This window comes from Camponotus vicinus, unplaced genomic scaffold (assembly GCF_025532165.1).
Source record: "Camponotus vicinus isolate PSW18456_S1 unplaced genomic scaffold, iyCamVici1.0 SCAF_5, whole genome shotgun sequence".
Classification (NCBI taxonomy): domain Eukaryota; kingdom Metazoa; phylum Arthropoda; class Insecta; order Hymenoptera; family Formicidae; genus Camponotus; species Camponotus vicinus.
In genome coordinates, this window is record NW_028141977.1 from 4,071,227 (window position 1) to 4,089,943 (window position 18,717).

Consider the following 18,717-nt stretch of genomic DNA (forward strand, 5'->3'; position numbering starts at 1 on the left):
CGGAATATTTTATTACATACAATAGAAATATTTTAATATTAAATAAATGGACTATTTCCCATTTATGCATTTAATTTTGCGTTAAATTTCAAATATTCTGTTTAATATTCTGAATCCCAACAAGGATTATTTGGTCAGCGAACGATCTTTCAGGGCAATAGGCATTGCATTCATCGAGTAAGATTTCAAATCTGGAGTCGCATATCACTGTATTAAATAACAGCGTTGGATGTAAGATCTGAATAGCTCAGGGATTTAGAGCAGTTGTCCGAAAAGCGAAAGACTCGAATTCGATTTTCGATCCAGCCACTTGCACTTCACATATTTTGCTAGTCCACGAATATTGTTTTTTAGCAATTTGTTGTTGGGCTGAAAAATGTGTGAATGCTCTCATTATAGAATATGTGTCGATGCCGTTGCCACGGATGTCAAGATCTACCGCGTTGACCGAATGAGCATATAGACACCTCCTCCCACATACATCCCTATCTTTACTGGATTAAAAAAATTATTTTAAATTAAGTCAGTTTTTTAGAAATTAAACTGACTAAAAAAAAATATGATTTGGATTTTACGTTAGAATGGAATGATCGAACGAGCCCGCCGAAGGCGGGTGAAGTTCGATCGAGATTATATTTACCGTCTCGTTCGAAGATGATAGAGAAATAATAATGTAGTACTGCTCCGCAGTGCTCAACTTCACAACATATTCAGAGTGTAATTTATTTAAATTTGGGCGTCGTTCCGCCCGTCCAGTCTAGGTGTCACTAGGCACCGTCTCGCCCTCTATATCCTCATATTGTTTTTTGTATACATTATAGTAAAGTTTGAGTTATATTTTTTGATGATGATCCTGGGTATTAATAACCTGGGTTCATGAGGGGGGGACTTGGATCATCTTCGAACGAGACGGTAAATATAATCTCGATCGAACTTCACCCGCCTTCGGCGGGCTCGTTCGATCATTCCATTATATTTACCGTCTCGTTCTCGATGATAGAGAAATAATAATGTAGATTTTTAGCGTCTTCAATAACTCAATCTTTATTACTGATCCTTTTTTTTTTTTTTATAATAATACAGAGCGCGCAAAGCTATCATTGGATGATTGAATCGGTCTATTGTAAAATCTCATAAATGTCTGAGACATAAATGTGCTGACCAGCCCGCTGTTCGCCTAATAGTTGCGATATCTACTCCTTTATTAAATGCCGCCGAGACCGCTGCATGTCTGGTGCTATACGCTGAGAATTGTTCCGTATCAATACCTGCTTTGGATAACAAAGATTTTATCCAATGTCCTATAGTTTGTGGACTAGCTGGGCCATGTGGTTTAATTGTCGAAATCAATAACCTTTTGTTACTTCTATCTCTTAAGTGTTTTGTGATTTCCACATACTCCAGCACGCAAGATGCAACGCATAAACTAGGCTTTGTCGTAAAGAAAGGTAGATATAAATCCGGTTGAAAAGACCCTGGTCTTGAAGTTTTAATTTGGTCCGGTATTTTTATTGTAATTCCCGAAGAGGATTTTGAAATATTTTCAATATTGATTAACGCTAGAGTCTGAAGCCTGTGTGCCGTTGATAATGCTAATAAGGTTGTTAGTTTTTCAACTGCATCTTTAATCTTTAATTTAGACATTGGAGGAAATTTTTCAATGTAGTTTAATACTGGGGCTGTATCCCAAGTGCTGGCGTATCTTGGTTTAGTCGGCTTTTGTTTAAAGACTCCTTTCAAAAAACGAGTTATGAGACCATCTTGAGAAATGTCTCTTAACGAGATAAGTGAGATTGCCGATCTACTTGTATTTATTACACTATAACTTGCCCCATCGTTGAATCTTTTTGATAAAAAACTTAATATATCCGGAGTTGGGGCATTATAAATATCTAGTTTTCTGACATGGGCAAACTCCCACCACATCTTTAAGGCACTTTGGTATTGTTTCAACGTAGAGTTAGTGATTGAGGCAATCATGGTATTTATAGAGTCTTCTTTTACGCCATTTCTTAATAACGCTGATATGATAATCTCCCTGCCACCAGGGAAAGGTGGGAAGCTCTGGGGTGCGTCTTGTCCCTGTAAGGTGATATTAGAAGATGTTTATTCGGTTTAAATACTAGCAATTTTGAAATAAGAAGGGACTTGTATAGAGGATACCACGGTTGTGTTGGCCACAATGGTACTACAACCACCCCTTCTGCTTGATCGAGAATAATTTTCCTTAAAGTACGTGAAATGAGTACAAACGGGGGAAACGCGTAGAAATTTATTTTCTTCCAGCAAACTGTAAATGCATCTATTGCTGATGCATCTGGATCCGGGAATCTGGCGTAAAAGTTTTTACACTTTTTATTTATTCTGGAAGCGAAAAGGTCGACTGAAGGCCTTCCAAAGTTTTTAACAATTTTTTTTTTTGAAATATCTATCCAATAATTCCCATTCCGTATCTAGATTTGTGACTCTAGAGGCTGCATCTGCTTCAACGTTTTCTTTGGATGCGATATAGGAGGCCTTAACCCACAATTTTTTGTTCTCGCACCATTGCCAGATTTTTCTCGCCAGCTTACTTAGATGTGGAAACTGAATACCGCCCGCTCTATTTATATAACAGATCGCTGTGGTGTTATCCAATCGTAACAAAATTTCTCTGTTCGAAATTTCTGAAGCAAAACACTTTAGTGCAAAAAATGCTGCCAATAGCTCCAAAAAATTGATATGATGTTTTCTTTCTTCCTCGTTCCATGTACCATGCGAGCTTATGTTGTTGCAATAACAACCCCAACCAGTCCGAGATGCGTCTGAGAAAATTTCTAACGAATAATTTTGGGTTCTAATGGGGTTAGAACCCGTTAGGATATTTCTTTTCCACCACTGGAGATCTTCAACCATTGAACTTTTTATTTGCATTTTTCTTTCAAAATTGTTATCATTAAATTTCAAGGCTAGAAATTTTTCTCTTTCCATTCTTTTACAATACATAACACTATACGCTATTGCCGGACAGGCTGCATTTAATGTGCCCAACAATTGTGCCACTTCACGAATTTTGTACCATTTATTTTCTTGGAATTTTTCTATCAGAGATAAAATTTTTTGTTTTTTATTGTTATCTAATTCTAGACAAAAGTCTACTGAGTTTATTATGAATCCTAGATATTTACTTTTTTGACTAGGTACTAAGGAACTCTTTTTATAGTTTATGATAAATCCTAGTCGTTCTAACAGCTTCACTGCTTTTTTAACGTTATTTCTACACTTCTCTATTGAATTCGCTATAAATAAAAAATCATCAAGGTAAATAATACATAAAATACCTGCGCGTCTCAGGTAATTAATCACAGGTTTCATAATTTTTGTGAAAATATATGGACTTATACATAAGCCAAACGGTAAGCAATTAAATTGGTACAATTTCTTTTCGAAACGAAATCTCAGAAATTTTCTATTATTTTCTTTTACCGGAATTAAATAATACGCATCTTTCAAGTCTACAGTGCACATAAAATCATTCTTTCTAATTAAGTCTCTAGCCACACGAATATCTTCCATCTTAAAATGTATTGGCTCTATAAATTTATTCAGTTCTTTTAAGTTAATAATAAATCTATTAGCGCCATTTGGTTTTGGAACGAGGAAAAAAGGGGATACGAATTGATCGTCTGATTCTACACATACTTCTATAACCTTTTTTGTTATTAGTTGGGCCAGTGCAACTTTAATTTCTACGCTCTGTTTTGCTGACCATTTCTGTTCATTCGGAGTTATCTCTTGTGTCGGATTATTCTTAAACTTGATTGAGTATCCTCTAATACACTTTAAAATAAATTTATCATCCGTAATTTCTTTCCACGCGTTACTAAAATATTGGAGATGACCAGCTATAGTTTTTACTTTAATCACTTCTTCGACGATGAGCGGCTCGTCGTTTTCGCTGCCGGTTTCCGTTGAGACTCCCGTTTGGTTCCCTGGTTTCTCGGTCTGAATTTGAACATTGGTCGTCTGTAGTAATTTCCCACCTGCTTCCAATTCGCAGGTGGGTATTTCCAGTTTCCCTGGTTACGAGGGATTGATTGAGTCTTATGAGTTTTTTCCGATTGTTTAAGGCCAACTACTGCTTTTTCAATAATTTTTGCTTCTTTAACCACATCCCTGAATTTTTCTGAATACAACCACTCGTCCGAGATTGTTGTATCCAGTGTTGGCTTGAGTGACTTATTTAACAGGGAAGTGATGAAGGATTTTCTCGCGAGTGAGTGTTGGTGGAAAATCTCTGCCAAGAGTTGGCCTACATGGCATAAGTGATCGGAGAATTTTTCCTGATCTATATCATCTTCTGGTTCATCCAACATCATTGATATTGCCGCTCCCAACGCTGATATTGCCGTTCCGACACAATTTTGAGTGTCCGCAAAATGTTGATCTCTTTTCTTGGCAATATCTGTTAGAATTGGTATAATATCTGTATTTATCTTCGGAGCCTCTGTATAAAAATCTTCTTTGCGTGAGTACGTTTCTAAAATACGATTTTTCTTTTCCACTGGAAGACCATCTCTCATCCATCTTGTCCATGTGATTTTTAATTCCTCATTAAAATTTATCTTTAATTGTTTAGATTCGCTAGGATCTATTCCCAGAAATTTTTGGATCTCATTTCTGTTGATGTCCTTTTGATCTGCGTCAACTGCAGCCTCGACTACTTCGACTGCAGGCTCAACTATTTCGAGGGGAACAGATGTATCTTTAGGAGGCACAATAACTTTTTTAGTATTTGTCTCTATTGTCATATCTGAAAAAACGAACATCTTTTAATGGGAGAATGATAAGGAGTAGCATCTGTATTGTACTATGCACTATTTGTGCATATTTTGCACCCTACTATGTACTATTTGTGCTTTTTTTTTTTTTTTACTTGCTGACTAAATCGTGTGGATTTTTGCCATCTTATGAGGGAGTAAGTGAAATAAAATACCAAACTGAGTAACACTTTAATGTGTGTTTTTTGTAAATTCTTGTTCTTATTGAACTTATTTACCAAATGCTCAGTATCAAAAAACGTGTGGTTCTTTGATAACTCAACGTTCGTATGGAACAGAAGAGTTTGTTTCACTTTTACAAAAAAAAAAACCGCATGGTTTTTTGATAACTCAACGTTCGTGTGGAACAGAAGAGTTTGTTTCAATTTTACATACCCTCTGGATTTTCTTTTCCATTCTTAGACTGTGATTCCGCCAACTGTCTAACCGTATTGGTTAGGTTAGAGATCTGGTCTTGCATTTCTTGTAATTGTCTTTCCGTTCTTCGCTCTCTTTTATATTTATCTCGAGAATGAGATCTTGAGCGTTTTCTCTTCCTTGTATTTGACATAATTGCCTGTTTTCGTTGACTATTTACTGTAACACTCTATAATACGTCGTGAAATCGTCGCACAACAAAACAATATGAGGATATAGAGGGCGAGACGGTGCCTAGTGACACCTAGACTGGACGGGCGGAACGACGCCCAAATTTAAATAAATTACACTCTGAATATGTTGTGAAGTTGAGCACTGCGGAGCAGTACTACATTATTATTTCTCTATCATCGAGAACGAGACGGTAAATATAATCAGTCTTTTATACACATTTCATGATAAAAAACTGAATACGAGTTAGTTAAGTTTAGTGTCGCCACGTAGCGACAAGCGAAGAAATATGTAAATGACTAATTTTCGACGTCAAAATAATAAGGGTATGCTAATTGAGATAAAATCATTAATTTCATACAACCACAAAGATTTTTTATTTTAATCTTATTAATAAAAGATGAAATTAGAATGTTTATTTCCAAAATTGAATCAATAATTAATTTTTTAAAAATAATAATTTAAATATAATAATAGATAATTAATGAAAAATAAAATAAATACGTGAATATGACAATAAAATGATGAGTTCGAGAAATGTGATTAATTGATGATTAAAATGACATAAAGGTGTATCCTAAAAAGTGGGAAGTATTGCAATGGTGGATTCAGGACACAAAAATAAGAGAAAAAGTTCATATAAACATATATACAAAACATCCATTGACAACGTCGCGATACTTCGTCAACGTGTTGAAGATGGTTGCCGGGAAATTCAATACCCGGAATTTTTGAAAAAGTCAGACAATCTATGATGAGACGTCTTCAAGCCTGTATTCAAGTTAGAGGTAGTCATTTTGAGCACTTCCTGTTACCTTAACTATCAATTCTGTTGAAAAATAAAAGAAGCTATAATTTGAAAACAAGATCATATCGGACATATGTTTATATGAACTTTTTCTCTTATTTTTGTCCTGAATCCACCATTGCAATACTTCCCACTTTTTAGGATACACCCTGTATATATACACGACTTGCAAAATCCGATCGACTTTTGTCTGGTGCATATTAGATTGGCGGTACTCATTCTATTAAAAAAAATAGAATAAAAAATAAAAATAATAAGAAAAAACAAAAAAAGTAAATTAACAAAAGAGTTAACTTTAAAATTGTTTTATTATAGAAATAAAAAATATAAACAAAGAAATATGGACAAATAAAAAATATAGTCAAATTTATAAATATGTATCAATATAATTGTTGTTATAAAGCTGTATTTTTGAAATTGTTATTTTAAATAAGACATCTCTTTTAGATTCGAAAGATGTTTCTCGATAAAATCGGAAAGCATTTTCTTATTGTTTTAAATGCCTATTATATAAAAATATGTGTGAAAAAGACAAGATATATTGTTTCTATCATGTGATTACACATTTTTATTATGTAATCCGTGATATATGAAGTTAATCTCTATACTCAAAAGTTCAACTGTATATTTTCGGAAATATTTTTACCGAGAAAAAAAATATATATATATATATAAAATATATATATATGCACATTATTTTTTGGATATTATATTAAGTGAAACATTTGCGCTTTTTTCTGGTTTTGTGCTTTTTCTATGTTTTATTCTTTATATTCCTTTAAATTTTATATCTTTTTATATTTATTTTATATGTCTATCTTTTCTATAACTATCCTTTCTATAACTATCCTCTGTTCTATCTTCTGTATTCTTTGGAAATGTACAAAAATCTTTTCTTAGATTTTCTAAGAAAACATTTTTTACATTTCCTCTTGACGGAAGAAACTACCACCTTCTCGCGGTTTCCGTTGAGCAACAACATGTACTTTGTTTATTTACGAATTGATAAATTATACATGTTATATTAAAATATTATTCGTTAGAGGATATTATTAACATGTATGATTTTTTTGAGGGAAAAACGTACATGTTGGCCAAAAGTGGATTTTTATCGTTTACATTCTCTTTCTTTCTATCCTTTATTTTTCAAATTAGTTTACATCTTTTATATACAGAATAAATTATAATTAAAAGATTTATTTAATTAATTTATTTAATTTTTTACAGGATTAGATGATTTATTTGATTATTATTTTTACAAGATTAAAATATTTATTTAATTATTTATGTGTAAATTTTATGTGCTTTTACGCGAGACGCGAGATCTGATAAATGGATCGAGCCATTAATAAACGATTCTCGAGGCGTTAGCTATAGCTCGAGAGGGAAGGAGACAGTAGACAGTATGTTTTCACTCTTCTATTGCCCGAAGCTTGCCGAGCGCCGAGCGCTATACGTACACGGCTCTTTCCTTGTATGCGTATCGTGCAGCGGGCCAAAACTGGCATCCCTGGTCCCGACTCTCGGGACGCTCGAAGTCTCAGGGTACACTCTGAGAATTCGAAGCTATCGACTCCTAGTTCTCGCTCCCTGGTCCAGAGCACGGGTGCTACCGTGCGCGATCGGACGTATCCGACGGCCAGTATCCTGGTGTACTACGGGCGCTCCCATGTGCACTACCAGCCTTCCGGTCCAGGGTACGCTCCCGTCCTCGGCTGACCGCAGTCGGCGTCCGGGTCCGTCTGTCTCATTCCTAACACCGAGTCTTCGATGACGACTCAACAACCGTTTTCACGGCTCCTGATCGTAACAGTCGCCTTCACAAACAGCCGTTTTCACGGCTCCTGATCGGAACAGACGCATAGTAGCCGCCTTCACGAATAACCGTTCTCACGGCTCTTGATCGAAACAGCCGTTTTCACGGCTCTCATATACCAGTCGTTCTAGCGATACCCGATCGAGCAGTCGAGTCAAGCCGATTCGTTTCCGTGTTCTCGGGTCGAACAGCCCTTCCCACGTATCGTTGTAATTCACACACCTCTCGACAACCTCCTCACTCTTTGGTCCAGGACACGGGTGCTCCCGTGTTCGGTCAGACGCATCCGACGGCCAGTATTCCGGTGTACTACGGGTGCTTCCGTGTGCACCACCCAGGGGACGGGTGCTCCCGTTCTCAGCCGACCGCAGTCGGCTCCCGGTCCCATTGATCTAGTTTGATTGTCCGCAACCACCGTGTAAATAGTTTAGTCCGCGCTTGTATCCTATCACACGCGATCATCGTCGCCTGTCTTTCAGGTTAAGCTTAAGATCCGCCTGGTCATCCGAGACTACCGTGTTGATAATTTGTGTCCGCGTCTATACACTAGCCTAAGTTCCGTGCTTTATTGAATGCGACCATCGTGTGTGTAGCTTCGGCAGACGTGTTTACGCATGAATGTACGTATCCGTTTAGAGAAAAGCTTTGTAATTTAGGGTTAAGTAAATACAGTTTATAAGACACAGAAATAAGGGATCTGTTTTGTCACCGTGTAGTTTTGCAAGCCTGAGCCTCTTCTTCTCCCGAACCCTGACATCAACGAGCCAATCCGTGGCGTCGGGAAAGGTGCTCCGTTACAATAGTCTTCAAAGTAGTACGCTCTTTGACCGATGCTGTGATTCACGGGTCCTGTATCGTGCGCAGCCTTAATTGGATCCCACTCTCGGGTTAGGCGCTCCCGTTTTCGCCGCTTAGTGACAAGACGCAAAGTTCTTGTGGATGTATATGAATATCCATTATTGAATATCTTTTAGCTACTGAGTGGATATACACTCACACGCCAAAAAAACGGGCTACTAAATATTAACACAATTTTTTAACACCTTTAATAGCGATAAATCAGTAAAAAATCATCGTATTGAGATGAAACAAAGCTCAAATTAAAGTTTGAACATTCATTTTAAAAACTAAAAAACCCAAATTTGAGTTTACAAGAAATGTTTTATTAAATGACGGACGCTGAAGATAGACTTTGAGAAATGGAAAACCAATTTTTTTAAAATTATTGCATTGCTTAGGAGAATCGGTTCTCTGGTACAAAAATGTGTGAGTTTTCAAGTGTGTAAGTTTTTCATTTATTTCCTAGTAAATCCATATTTTAATCAATTTTCTACGACCTTCTTTGATGAAGTTATACCGTTTTGAAGAAAATGTTACAAAATAAACATTGTAAAACCTGCAATTGAGAAATAAATTATCGTGGAAAATCTTTTCGAAAAGGAAATTAAAGTGTAACTCGACTCAAGATGCTCCACGTAGAGATAGATGATCAGATTTAAATTTTGTATGAGTGCGTGTGTGTACAAATGTATGCGTGTGTTATGCTTTTGATCTAATCCCGTGTGTATGTTTGTGCATGTGTGTGCCGGGGGAGAGTGCGTGCTTGCGTATGCATGTATGTTTGTGTGTGTGGATGTCTAGATAAAACGATGCGGAGATAACTCAACTGAAAGTTTTAAAAAATTGTGGGATCATTTCATGTGGAACATTTCAAAAACGTTTCTATTCTAACATTTCATATGACATATTGTAGAATTCTTTGAGAAAAGTTTCACATGAAATATGAAATATTGAAATGATTTGAAACCTTTTTGGGAGCAACACAATTTACACTACTTACCTACAACAATTTGTGTTGTATGGGCATGGATAACATGTATCTAGTGAATGTCTTTGGTGAATATGTATATGTGGGTGATATATACACATCTAGTAAATATCTCTGCCAGTTATTTGGAAGATATAGATTATCCGAGAGATACAGATATTTTGTACATCTATTAAATACCCTGTGACGTTGCCGTCTCGACACGCGTCCATCCGCCCCGAAAATCTTGACGGGGCGCGAGCCGAGCGGCCGCGCCAGACAAAGCTTACGAGAGCCGTATCGAGATCTCCGGAGAGACGAGCTATTGTTGTATTTTGCGTTTATTTATAATTGCGTATAATTATTTTTTTTTATATTTTTTGTACATGGAGCAACCCGCCGGAGAATATCGGGAAGAGGACATATGTGAAGAGGAATCTATCACAACAATTGACACGGCGCTTTCATGCTAATCATCGATTCGAGTGCGGGGATAGCGCTCAAGAATTTCCAAGTCGAAACAGCACAGGATTCCGGGTGGCGTTCACCCCGGCAAAAGACGGACGAACATCCATCTCTAAGAACAGCTGTTTAGGCCCGGAATTACGGGGTCCGGTCGGCGCTACCCTTCGAGGATGGAGGGCGAACGATCTGCTAAAGAGGACCGCCGATAGAAGGGTCGCCAAAATTAAAAGATTTGAATTATCGGGGCCGTTACGGTCCCCGATACGGCGTTGTCGCGGGGCGCAGTAATATCTCACGTGTCGCGGCGCTATTGGCCGCGGATCCGCGCATCCCTGCGCGCAGGATTGACGCCGTTATCGATCGCGAGATCTAGGGAGACACTGGTGCGGGCGCTCGTAGCGTGTGGTAGCTCTTTGTTTGATCGTTATCGTTTTGTGAATTTGTCGCTGAGATCACATCGAGAGAACGGAACCGAGGATCATCCCCTTCGAGGAAGGAGCGAGTATCGGTGAGGTTGTCCATCTCTAAATTGTGAGCCACGTACGCGATCCCGTCTCTACCCGGCCGTTCTATCGCCGTCGCCATTTTCATGTTTCGTTGTCACTCGGGCTTTGTCCTGAGCTTTCGATTTTCGTGCATTTCGGGCGACGGGAGACAAGCGACCGAAGAGTCGAGGACGATCGTAACGTCGACCGTAATTGATAAGGAACCGTTCGTCTCTCTCCGGGATTCGAGGTGTCGCGAAACGCGTAGCGACCGTCTCTCGTATATCGACCACGTGCGCTGTAAATCGCGGGGAATGCGTTCGCTATACGTGCTGTCGAAGCAGCGTAAGACATCCCCGCAATCGATCTTCGTGCGATTTTCGTGTGTTAATTAGCGTGTGTGTGTGACCGTTGCGTGTCGTGACTTTGCGATATCGTTCCGTCTTTGTTGCACTTAACAACGTTGTGAGCTTATTTCGTGACATCTGTCGTGTGTGTGTGTGCCGCGGTGCGTAATAAATTACAACAAATTAGAGATTGCCTAAATTCGAAAGATTCGCGTAAGTAAAGAGCGTTACGCCGAAAAGAAAGTAAGAGCGGCGTCAGCGGCGTCCGACGGCTGTCGATTATCAATCGCATCGACCGTACTCGTCGCAAGCGAGATTTCCCGTCTTCGCAATTAATTTACATTTCTCGCTCAATTACACAGTTCCACAAAAAAAAATGAAAAAAATACCTCCGGGGTCTGAGTAGGTGTACTATATGTTTTTGGGGTCGCTGAATCCGAATCCGATGTCCATTTAACTCCATGTCATCAGGATTTTTCATAACCTCAAAAAAACTGCTCAATAACGGCATATCTCAATAACTCCTGCTCTATAACCCCATGAACACTTAAAACCATGAAAAATAAAACCCCAAACACCTCAATCGTTTAACATCTTCCCCCCACAACCCCACAACTTCATAACCTCATAACCCCATAACCCCATAGCCCGATAACCCAGAGAATTAGTGATAACGACACTTGTGAGCATCTTAGCCTTGACGTTCGGTGTCTGCGGGCCAGATGTAGTACTTGAGATTCACATTCTCATCGACCCCACAACTCCTTAATCCTATAATTCCACAACCCCATAACTGCGAAATCTAAGGAGAATACAGCTCAAGTTAACTTTAAATTTGCAACCATTTCTTTCATACATCACATAAACCGGGAACCAACAAACGCAGTGAGAATGTCGGTTTGGTGTAAAAAGATCACAATTTGGGGTCCATTTAAAAATAGTACTGCTTCGTAGTCCAGGCAAGAAGGGTATTACTCCTAATGAAATATCTCCAAAGTGTGAGGCAAGGGGACACACTGTAATAAAGCACCCCAAAAAGTGTGAGGCAAGGGGACACACTCTAATGAAGCACCCCGAAGGGAACAAAAGCCTTCTACGTCCTCGTCGTTGTTCCTGAGTTCGGCAAAATGTAGGCACCACGAATATAAGATTTGAATTCGCATTCGAAGTCTAAATTACCACATCTGGCCCTCAGACACCGAGCGTCAGGGCTGTAATGCTCACAAGTGTCGTTATCACCAATTTTTTGGGTTATGGGGTTTTGGGGTCATGAGGTCATGGGGTTGAGGTGTTGTGGAGTCGATGAGAATGTGGTGTCAAGTCTCAAGTATAACTTCTGGCTCGTAGACACCGAGTTTCATGGCTGAGATGCTCACAAGTGTCGTTTTCACTAATTCTTTTGGTTGTGAGATTATGGGGTTATGGGGTTGAGGTGTTGTAGAATCGATAAAAATGTAGTTTCAAGTCTCAAGTACCACGTTTGGCCTGCAGACACCGAGCGTCAGGGCTGAGACGCTCACAAGTGTCGTTTTCACTAATTTTCTGGGCTATGGGGTTATGGGGTTATGAGGTTATGAAGTTGTGGGGTTGTGGGGGGAAGATGTTAAAGGATTGAGGTGTTTGGGGTTTTATTTTTCATGGTTTTAAGTGTTCATGGGGTTATAGAGCAGGAGTTATTGAGATATGCCGTTATTGAGCAGTTTTTTTGAGGTTATGAAAAATCCTGATGACATGGAGTTAAATGGACATCGGATTCGGATTCAGCGACCCCAAAAACATATAGTACACCTACTCAGACCCCGGAGGTATTTTTTTCATTTTTTTTTGTGGAACTGTGTTATTAAGCATCCTGTCAAACCTATTGCTGTCGATTAGAATAGCGAGTAAAAGAGTAAAGGGAAAAGGCCTGTACCATAAGTCGACGATTTGATTGTCGAATTATCGTTACGTTTTCGATGCGCCATTCGGCCTCGCAGAGTCTGGCCATAAAAACGGGCTAGAAGAAATACAAGGAATCTTGGCGCTTTCTTATATTCTCGATTTCACGTGAATATTCGATCCGTCTGATTCACGTTTGGTGAATTTCGATTATCATCACCGCTGTCGAATGATTAATTATTTGTTATATCTCGTTGATTTTTCTAATTTATGTCATTATTATTTCTCTCTTTAATTTGTTATTTCTTTTATTTTTTTTCTTAATAAATGTGTTATATTTTTCTATATTAAGCCGGCGTAATTTATTTGAGTGTTGGCCTTTCGTAAATGTGGATTCTGTCGTGTTTGTCGAATTTCTGAATTTCCAAAGCCTCGTATAAAACAATTAACTTTTCCATAGACCCTGCCCCTCTACGTTAGGCGAGCTAGTCGGCCCGTGGCGAATCAGGCAAGCATTTTTTGCGTTATGTTGGCGTTTAGCGAACTGATACGTGAAAGACCGTATCTGGCGCCCAATTTCGTGATCTTGAGACGGTCTTCGCTTCGCCGCGGCTCGCGCGAGAACACCCTCCATCCCTGTTCCTCCGAGCGCAAGTATCTCCTTTCGAACTTGTGTTTTTGACGACATTTTCGCTCCCCTCGCATCCTCCTCTCTAACACCCGAGGAGGATTGTAAAAAATAAAATAATTAACGTCGCAACCCATACAGCACAGAAGCTTGCAACATTGCTGCAATGTTACAACATTACACATTGCAATGTAATACTGCAGAAATATTGCAGAGACATTATTTTGTAATATTACTTTGGCAATGTTGCAGCAACATTTTAACATAGCAAAATGTATAACATGTTTCTTTACTTGCTACTACGTGGCGACACCAAACTTACCTAACTCGTATTCGAATTTTCATCTAAAGTGGATATAAGGTCTACAAAGAACTAATGTAGTAATTATATTTCTTGTTTTGTGTCAGTTTAATTTCTGATAAACTGACTTGATTTATTTAATATTCTGAATCCTAATAAGGGATCTAGATTATTAAACAAATCATTTGTTTAAATGATTTGTTTAATAATCTGGATCCCTCGTTGGGATTCAGAATATTAAACAGATTTTCCTCAATTGAATGGATAAGTGGGAAATAGTTCATTTATTGCATGTATTAAAATATTCTGGTGTCGAGGGTATGTAAAATAATTGTATGTATATTATTGAAATAAATATTTAATAAGAAACATTTAATAAAAAACACTAATAGATGATTTTTTAAAGGCGTGAAATTTTTTTAAAGGTAAATGTTTTTTTCTATCTTTCTTAAACATTTTTTTTATATTTTCAAAGTTTATTTATTAAATTTAAAACGGTCTGCATTTGTAGCAAAACGCGTTTTAATTACAAACACGTTACACCGTAACATTATTACAATCTTACATTGCAATATTCCTAAAAGCAGACATTTTAACGTTGCTGCAATTCCACAGCAATGGTGCAGCAACATTTTGCAGTGAATTTGCAACGTTGCAACATTACGGTGAAAGATTGCTGCAATGTGTATGCAATCTTTGTGTGCTATATGGGTATCTACTAGTTATTCATAGAAGACATGGACACCATTTAAATATAGACATTTAGATATTTATTAGATATCTATCAAATAATTTTTTCTGTGTGAATGTTTTCATGTCTCGCCGCAACACGTGAGCTTCGGTGCGCTGCAGCAGGCAATGCCTGACACGCTGGACCGTTATAACTCGAGCAGCCGAGCACTTCTATCACATATTCGTCTGATTTTAATATATATATATATATATATATATATATTAGGTGTATAACTAAGTTCCCGCCGCTCATAATTAAATGGCTCCAGCTGCAAATGTAGTGAAGTTAGGCATTTGTCAATAAAATTGAGTGCGCAAAGATTCATTTCTTGTGAAAGAGATATTTTTTTAATCGATTTAAAATGAAACGTGATAAGTTGTTTTTTCGACATATACTTCCTCACTGCTTTGATTTAAATAAAACTGCAGCTGAAGCTCGATTGATTTCTGAAACAGTCACAGCTGACCGCTACCAACAACAATTATACTGATTGAATGATTAATTGATGCGAAAAAGACCAGTAACCGATGTAAAGTGATTCTTTTGCATGACAACGCGCGACTTCATGTTGCAAGAATTGTAAAAGAAACACTATTGGAGCTCGAATGCGAAGTTTTCTCGCACTCGCCTATTCTCCAGACTTGGCCCCATCGGATTATCACCTTTTCCTATCAATGCAACACGTGCTCGCCGATACACACTTCTTCAATTACGGAGAAGTCCAAAAATGCATCGATCAATGGATTGCTTAAAAAAACAAGTCGTTCTATCATCGCGGAATCCAACTTTTGCAAAAAAGATGGATTCAAAAAAGTCATAGAAAACAAAGGATTATATTTTGATTAATATATTAAATCATTTTCTTATTGAAATAAATGCATTTTTCAAGTAAAAAAACGGCGGGAACTTAGTTATACACCTAATATATATATATATTTTTATTATTAATATATATATATATATATATATATATATATTTCTATTATTATTGGCGTTCCACCGTAACGCGTGAGAAAACGATGAGCGGGGTGCTCACCAAACGGTTCACGCTGAAGCGTCGCGCGCTAACAGTGTGAATTTAGACCCGCATTTTTTGAATTTTCTATTTTCATTAATTGTGCTGCATTGTGTTACGCTTGTGCTGATTTGTGCCGCAAACCGCAGCTCAATAACTTGAACCATATTCGAGAAAATTAAAAAAATAAAATTTTTATTAGCCCCGCACTTTGTCCCAATTAAGTTCATTTTTTTTAATAAATTGGCATAAATTTGTGCTGTATTATGCCGTATTAAACAAACTTTGTTATTTTATTCCATTTAGCTGAAAAAATTCGTAAAATTAAAAATAATGATAATATATAAATCATTTTGTATAGCATTAATTGAATTTCTATAGGTTGTGTTGTCTTCATAATTAGAAAGGATAAACTGATAAAAAATATAGGTAATTATAAACTATAATTAAATATTTATTAAAAAAAGGTGGAGGTAAAAAAAATTTAATATTATTTATTTTTCTTCTCTTGTGCCAAGTTGTGCTAGACGAGTGCAACAACTTTTCCTAATGACAAAATGTCATCAGAACATTAGATTTTGAATAAAATAATAAAGTTTGTTTAACGGCATAATACGGCACAAACTTATGCGAATTTATTAAAAAAATTGAACTCGATTGGGACAAAGTGCGGGGCTAATAAAAATTTTATTTTTTAAATTTTCTCGAATATGATTCAAATTATTGAGGTGCAGTTTGGGGCACACATTAGCACAAACGTAGCACAATACAACACAATCAATAAAAATACGAAATTTAAAAAGTGCGGGGCTAACTTCACACAGGTCGCGCGCTGCTATTACGTATTGGAAAACGCCCCATATACATATACAGGGTGTCCCATTTTAATCGATCACCCCGAATAACTTCTTCAATTTTGATTGTAGAAAAAACGTTTTAGACAAAAGTTATATGGATTGAAGGGGGCCATCAGATGGTGGCAATGATTTGACCTTGGAGAGTCATTTGAAGGTTACGTGAAGGTCACCGTCAATTTCTTAAATGGAACTCTATTTTTTATTGCATATTCTTGTAGCTTATTTCGAGGGCTTTCCAAAACACTACAATAAAATATTTTTCCCTTAAGTACTTTTTGAGTTATAAGGCTTGAAATCATTTCTTAATTTTACATAAACCGTAAAATATTTTGTAAAATATTCATTTTTCGATTATCTTACCTTAATACTTTTATGTACAAAATAATGAGAGAAATCAATTGGTAAAGAAAACACATAATTGTTTCGAAGAAAAAATTTGTAATTTGCAATTAACAATTACACATTTTTTCTTAAAAATAACTATGTGTTTTCTTTACACCAATTGATTCCTTTCATTATTTTGTACATAAAAGTATTGAGGTAAGATAATCGAAAAATGAATATTTTACAAGATATTTTACGGTTTATGTAAAATTAAGAAATGATTTCAAGCCTTATAACTCAAAAAGTACTTGCAGGAAAAATATTTTATTATAGTGTTTTGGAAAGCCCTCGAGATAAGTTACAAGAATATGCAATAAAAAATAGAAAGTTCCATTTATGAAATTGACGGTGACCTTTACGTGACCTTCAAATGACTCTCCAAGGTCAAATCATTGCCACTATCTGATGGCCCCCTTCAAGCCATATAACTTTTGTCTGAAACATTTTTTTCTACAATCAAAATTAAAAATGTTATTCGGGGTGATCGATTAAAATAGGACACCCTGTATAGGGTGTTAAAAAAATCACTCAATATTTATATGGTAGATAGAACACATCATACTGAGTAAAAAAACCTAAGTAAATATAGATCGAAAGCACAACCGTTTTTGAGATATAAACATTTTTGTATGTTAACATCATGATGGACTTACTGGCTTCTACGTGTCGCATGCGACGTGAGAAGAAGATAAACTGTCTAAATTTTTATCTGGATATTTACAGAAGGTGTTCCACATGTCCTCCTTCCATTTTCATACACGCTTGGCATCTTCTTCTTACAGAGTCGTGAACTCTCTCGAAAATTCCAGGTCTTTGTCGAATTATTTGACAAGCATGCTAGATTTGGTCACGTAATTTTTTTAAGTCATTTATCGGCGAAGAATACACTATGCTTTTCAAATATCCCCATAAAAATAGTTAAAGGGATTCAGGGGGAATCAGGGGATCGAGAGGGCCATGCAACTGGTCCACCACGTCCAATCCATCTTTGACCGAACACGGTGTTTAAGTGCTCTCTCACATTACGCACAAAATGAGTTGGAGCCCCATCATCCATGTACCACAGGCCTGGCCCACGAATTATAGTTCGTGTTTCCCCGCTTCCCCTTCCACTGGCGCGAGACGCGTGCACGTACTGTACATGCTGACAATGAGTGTAGAGTGTTGACGAATATGTGAAATAAGGAAGAGCACGCAAGAGTGACAGCCTTATAGAGGGGATAGGTGGATCGAAGAGCCTGAAAAGAAAGACGGGAAGAGGCAGCCGCGAGAAGAGGGGGCATGTTCTCCTCCTTTCGTGCTTCGTGGGAGGGCAGGCCTGATGTACCACATTGATAATCTTTCAACCAAAGGCATATGCTCTAAGAATTGAGGTAATATTTTCACCAAGAAATTGAGATAAGCAGCGCCTGACAACCGATTTGGGAGTATTACAGGGCCAATGAGGTGATCTCTCATAATGCCCATCCAAACATTTAACAAAAATCGGTGTTGATGGTTTGTTTGAATAAATGCGTGAGGATTTTCTACTGTCCATACATGATCATTGTGGAAATTTATAATTCCATTTCGCGTAAGTGCAGCTTCAGTAAATAAAATGCAAGATATGAAATTCGGATTCGAAGCACATTTTACGAGTAGCCACTTTGAAAATTCTATTCTTGCTTGTCCGGTAGAGTAAGTGCTTGCACTCGTTGGATATGATAAGGATAGAGTAACTGCTCCTGAAGCATCCTCCAGACAAGAGTAGTACCGATTCCTACGGCATCGAATATTCTTCTTACG

At 37.4% G+C, this 18,717-nt stretch overlaps 2 protein-coding genes across 9 annotated transcripts in view; both read right to left on the bottom strand.

Annotated features, from left to right (window-relative positions):
• The window catches only part of LOC145971584 (uncharacterized protein CG3556), a 65,802-nt gene that overhangs the window by 18,004 nt on the left and 29,081 nt on the right, over nt 1–18,717 (bottom strand). The window lies entirely within an intron of this gene.
• On the bottom strand, nt 688–5,522 carry LOC145971992 (uncharacterized). Of its 2 annotated transcripts, XM_083100145.1 has the most exons (3): nt 5,196–5,522; nt 3,898–4,792; nt 688–2,082 (listed from the first exon to the last, which is right to left on the bottom strand). In XM_083100145.1, exons 1-2 carry the CDS (start codon nt 5,368–5,370, stop codon nt 3,903–3,905), a joined length of 1,065 nt encoding a protein of 354 aa, XP_082956271.1. In that variant the 5' UTR covers nt 5,371–5,522; the 3' UTR covers nt 688–2,082; nt 3,898–3,902. The 2 variants fall into 2 exon arrangements, with proteins under 2 accessions (XP_082956271.1, XP_082956269.1); XM_083100143.1 differs by having other exon boundaries at nt 688–4,792.

Coding starts and splice junctions, on each gene's coding strand:
- LOC145971992 (XM_083100145.1), bottom strand. CDS start 5,370: ATGTCAAATACAAGGAAGAGAAAACGCTCAAGATCTCATTCTCGAGAT. Junction 4,793..5,195: donor TGGAAAAGAAAATCCAGAGG/GTATGTAAAATT, acceptor TCGTTTTTTCAG/ATATGACAATAGAGACAAAT.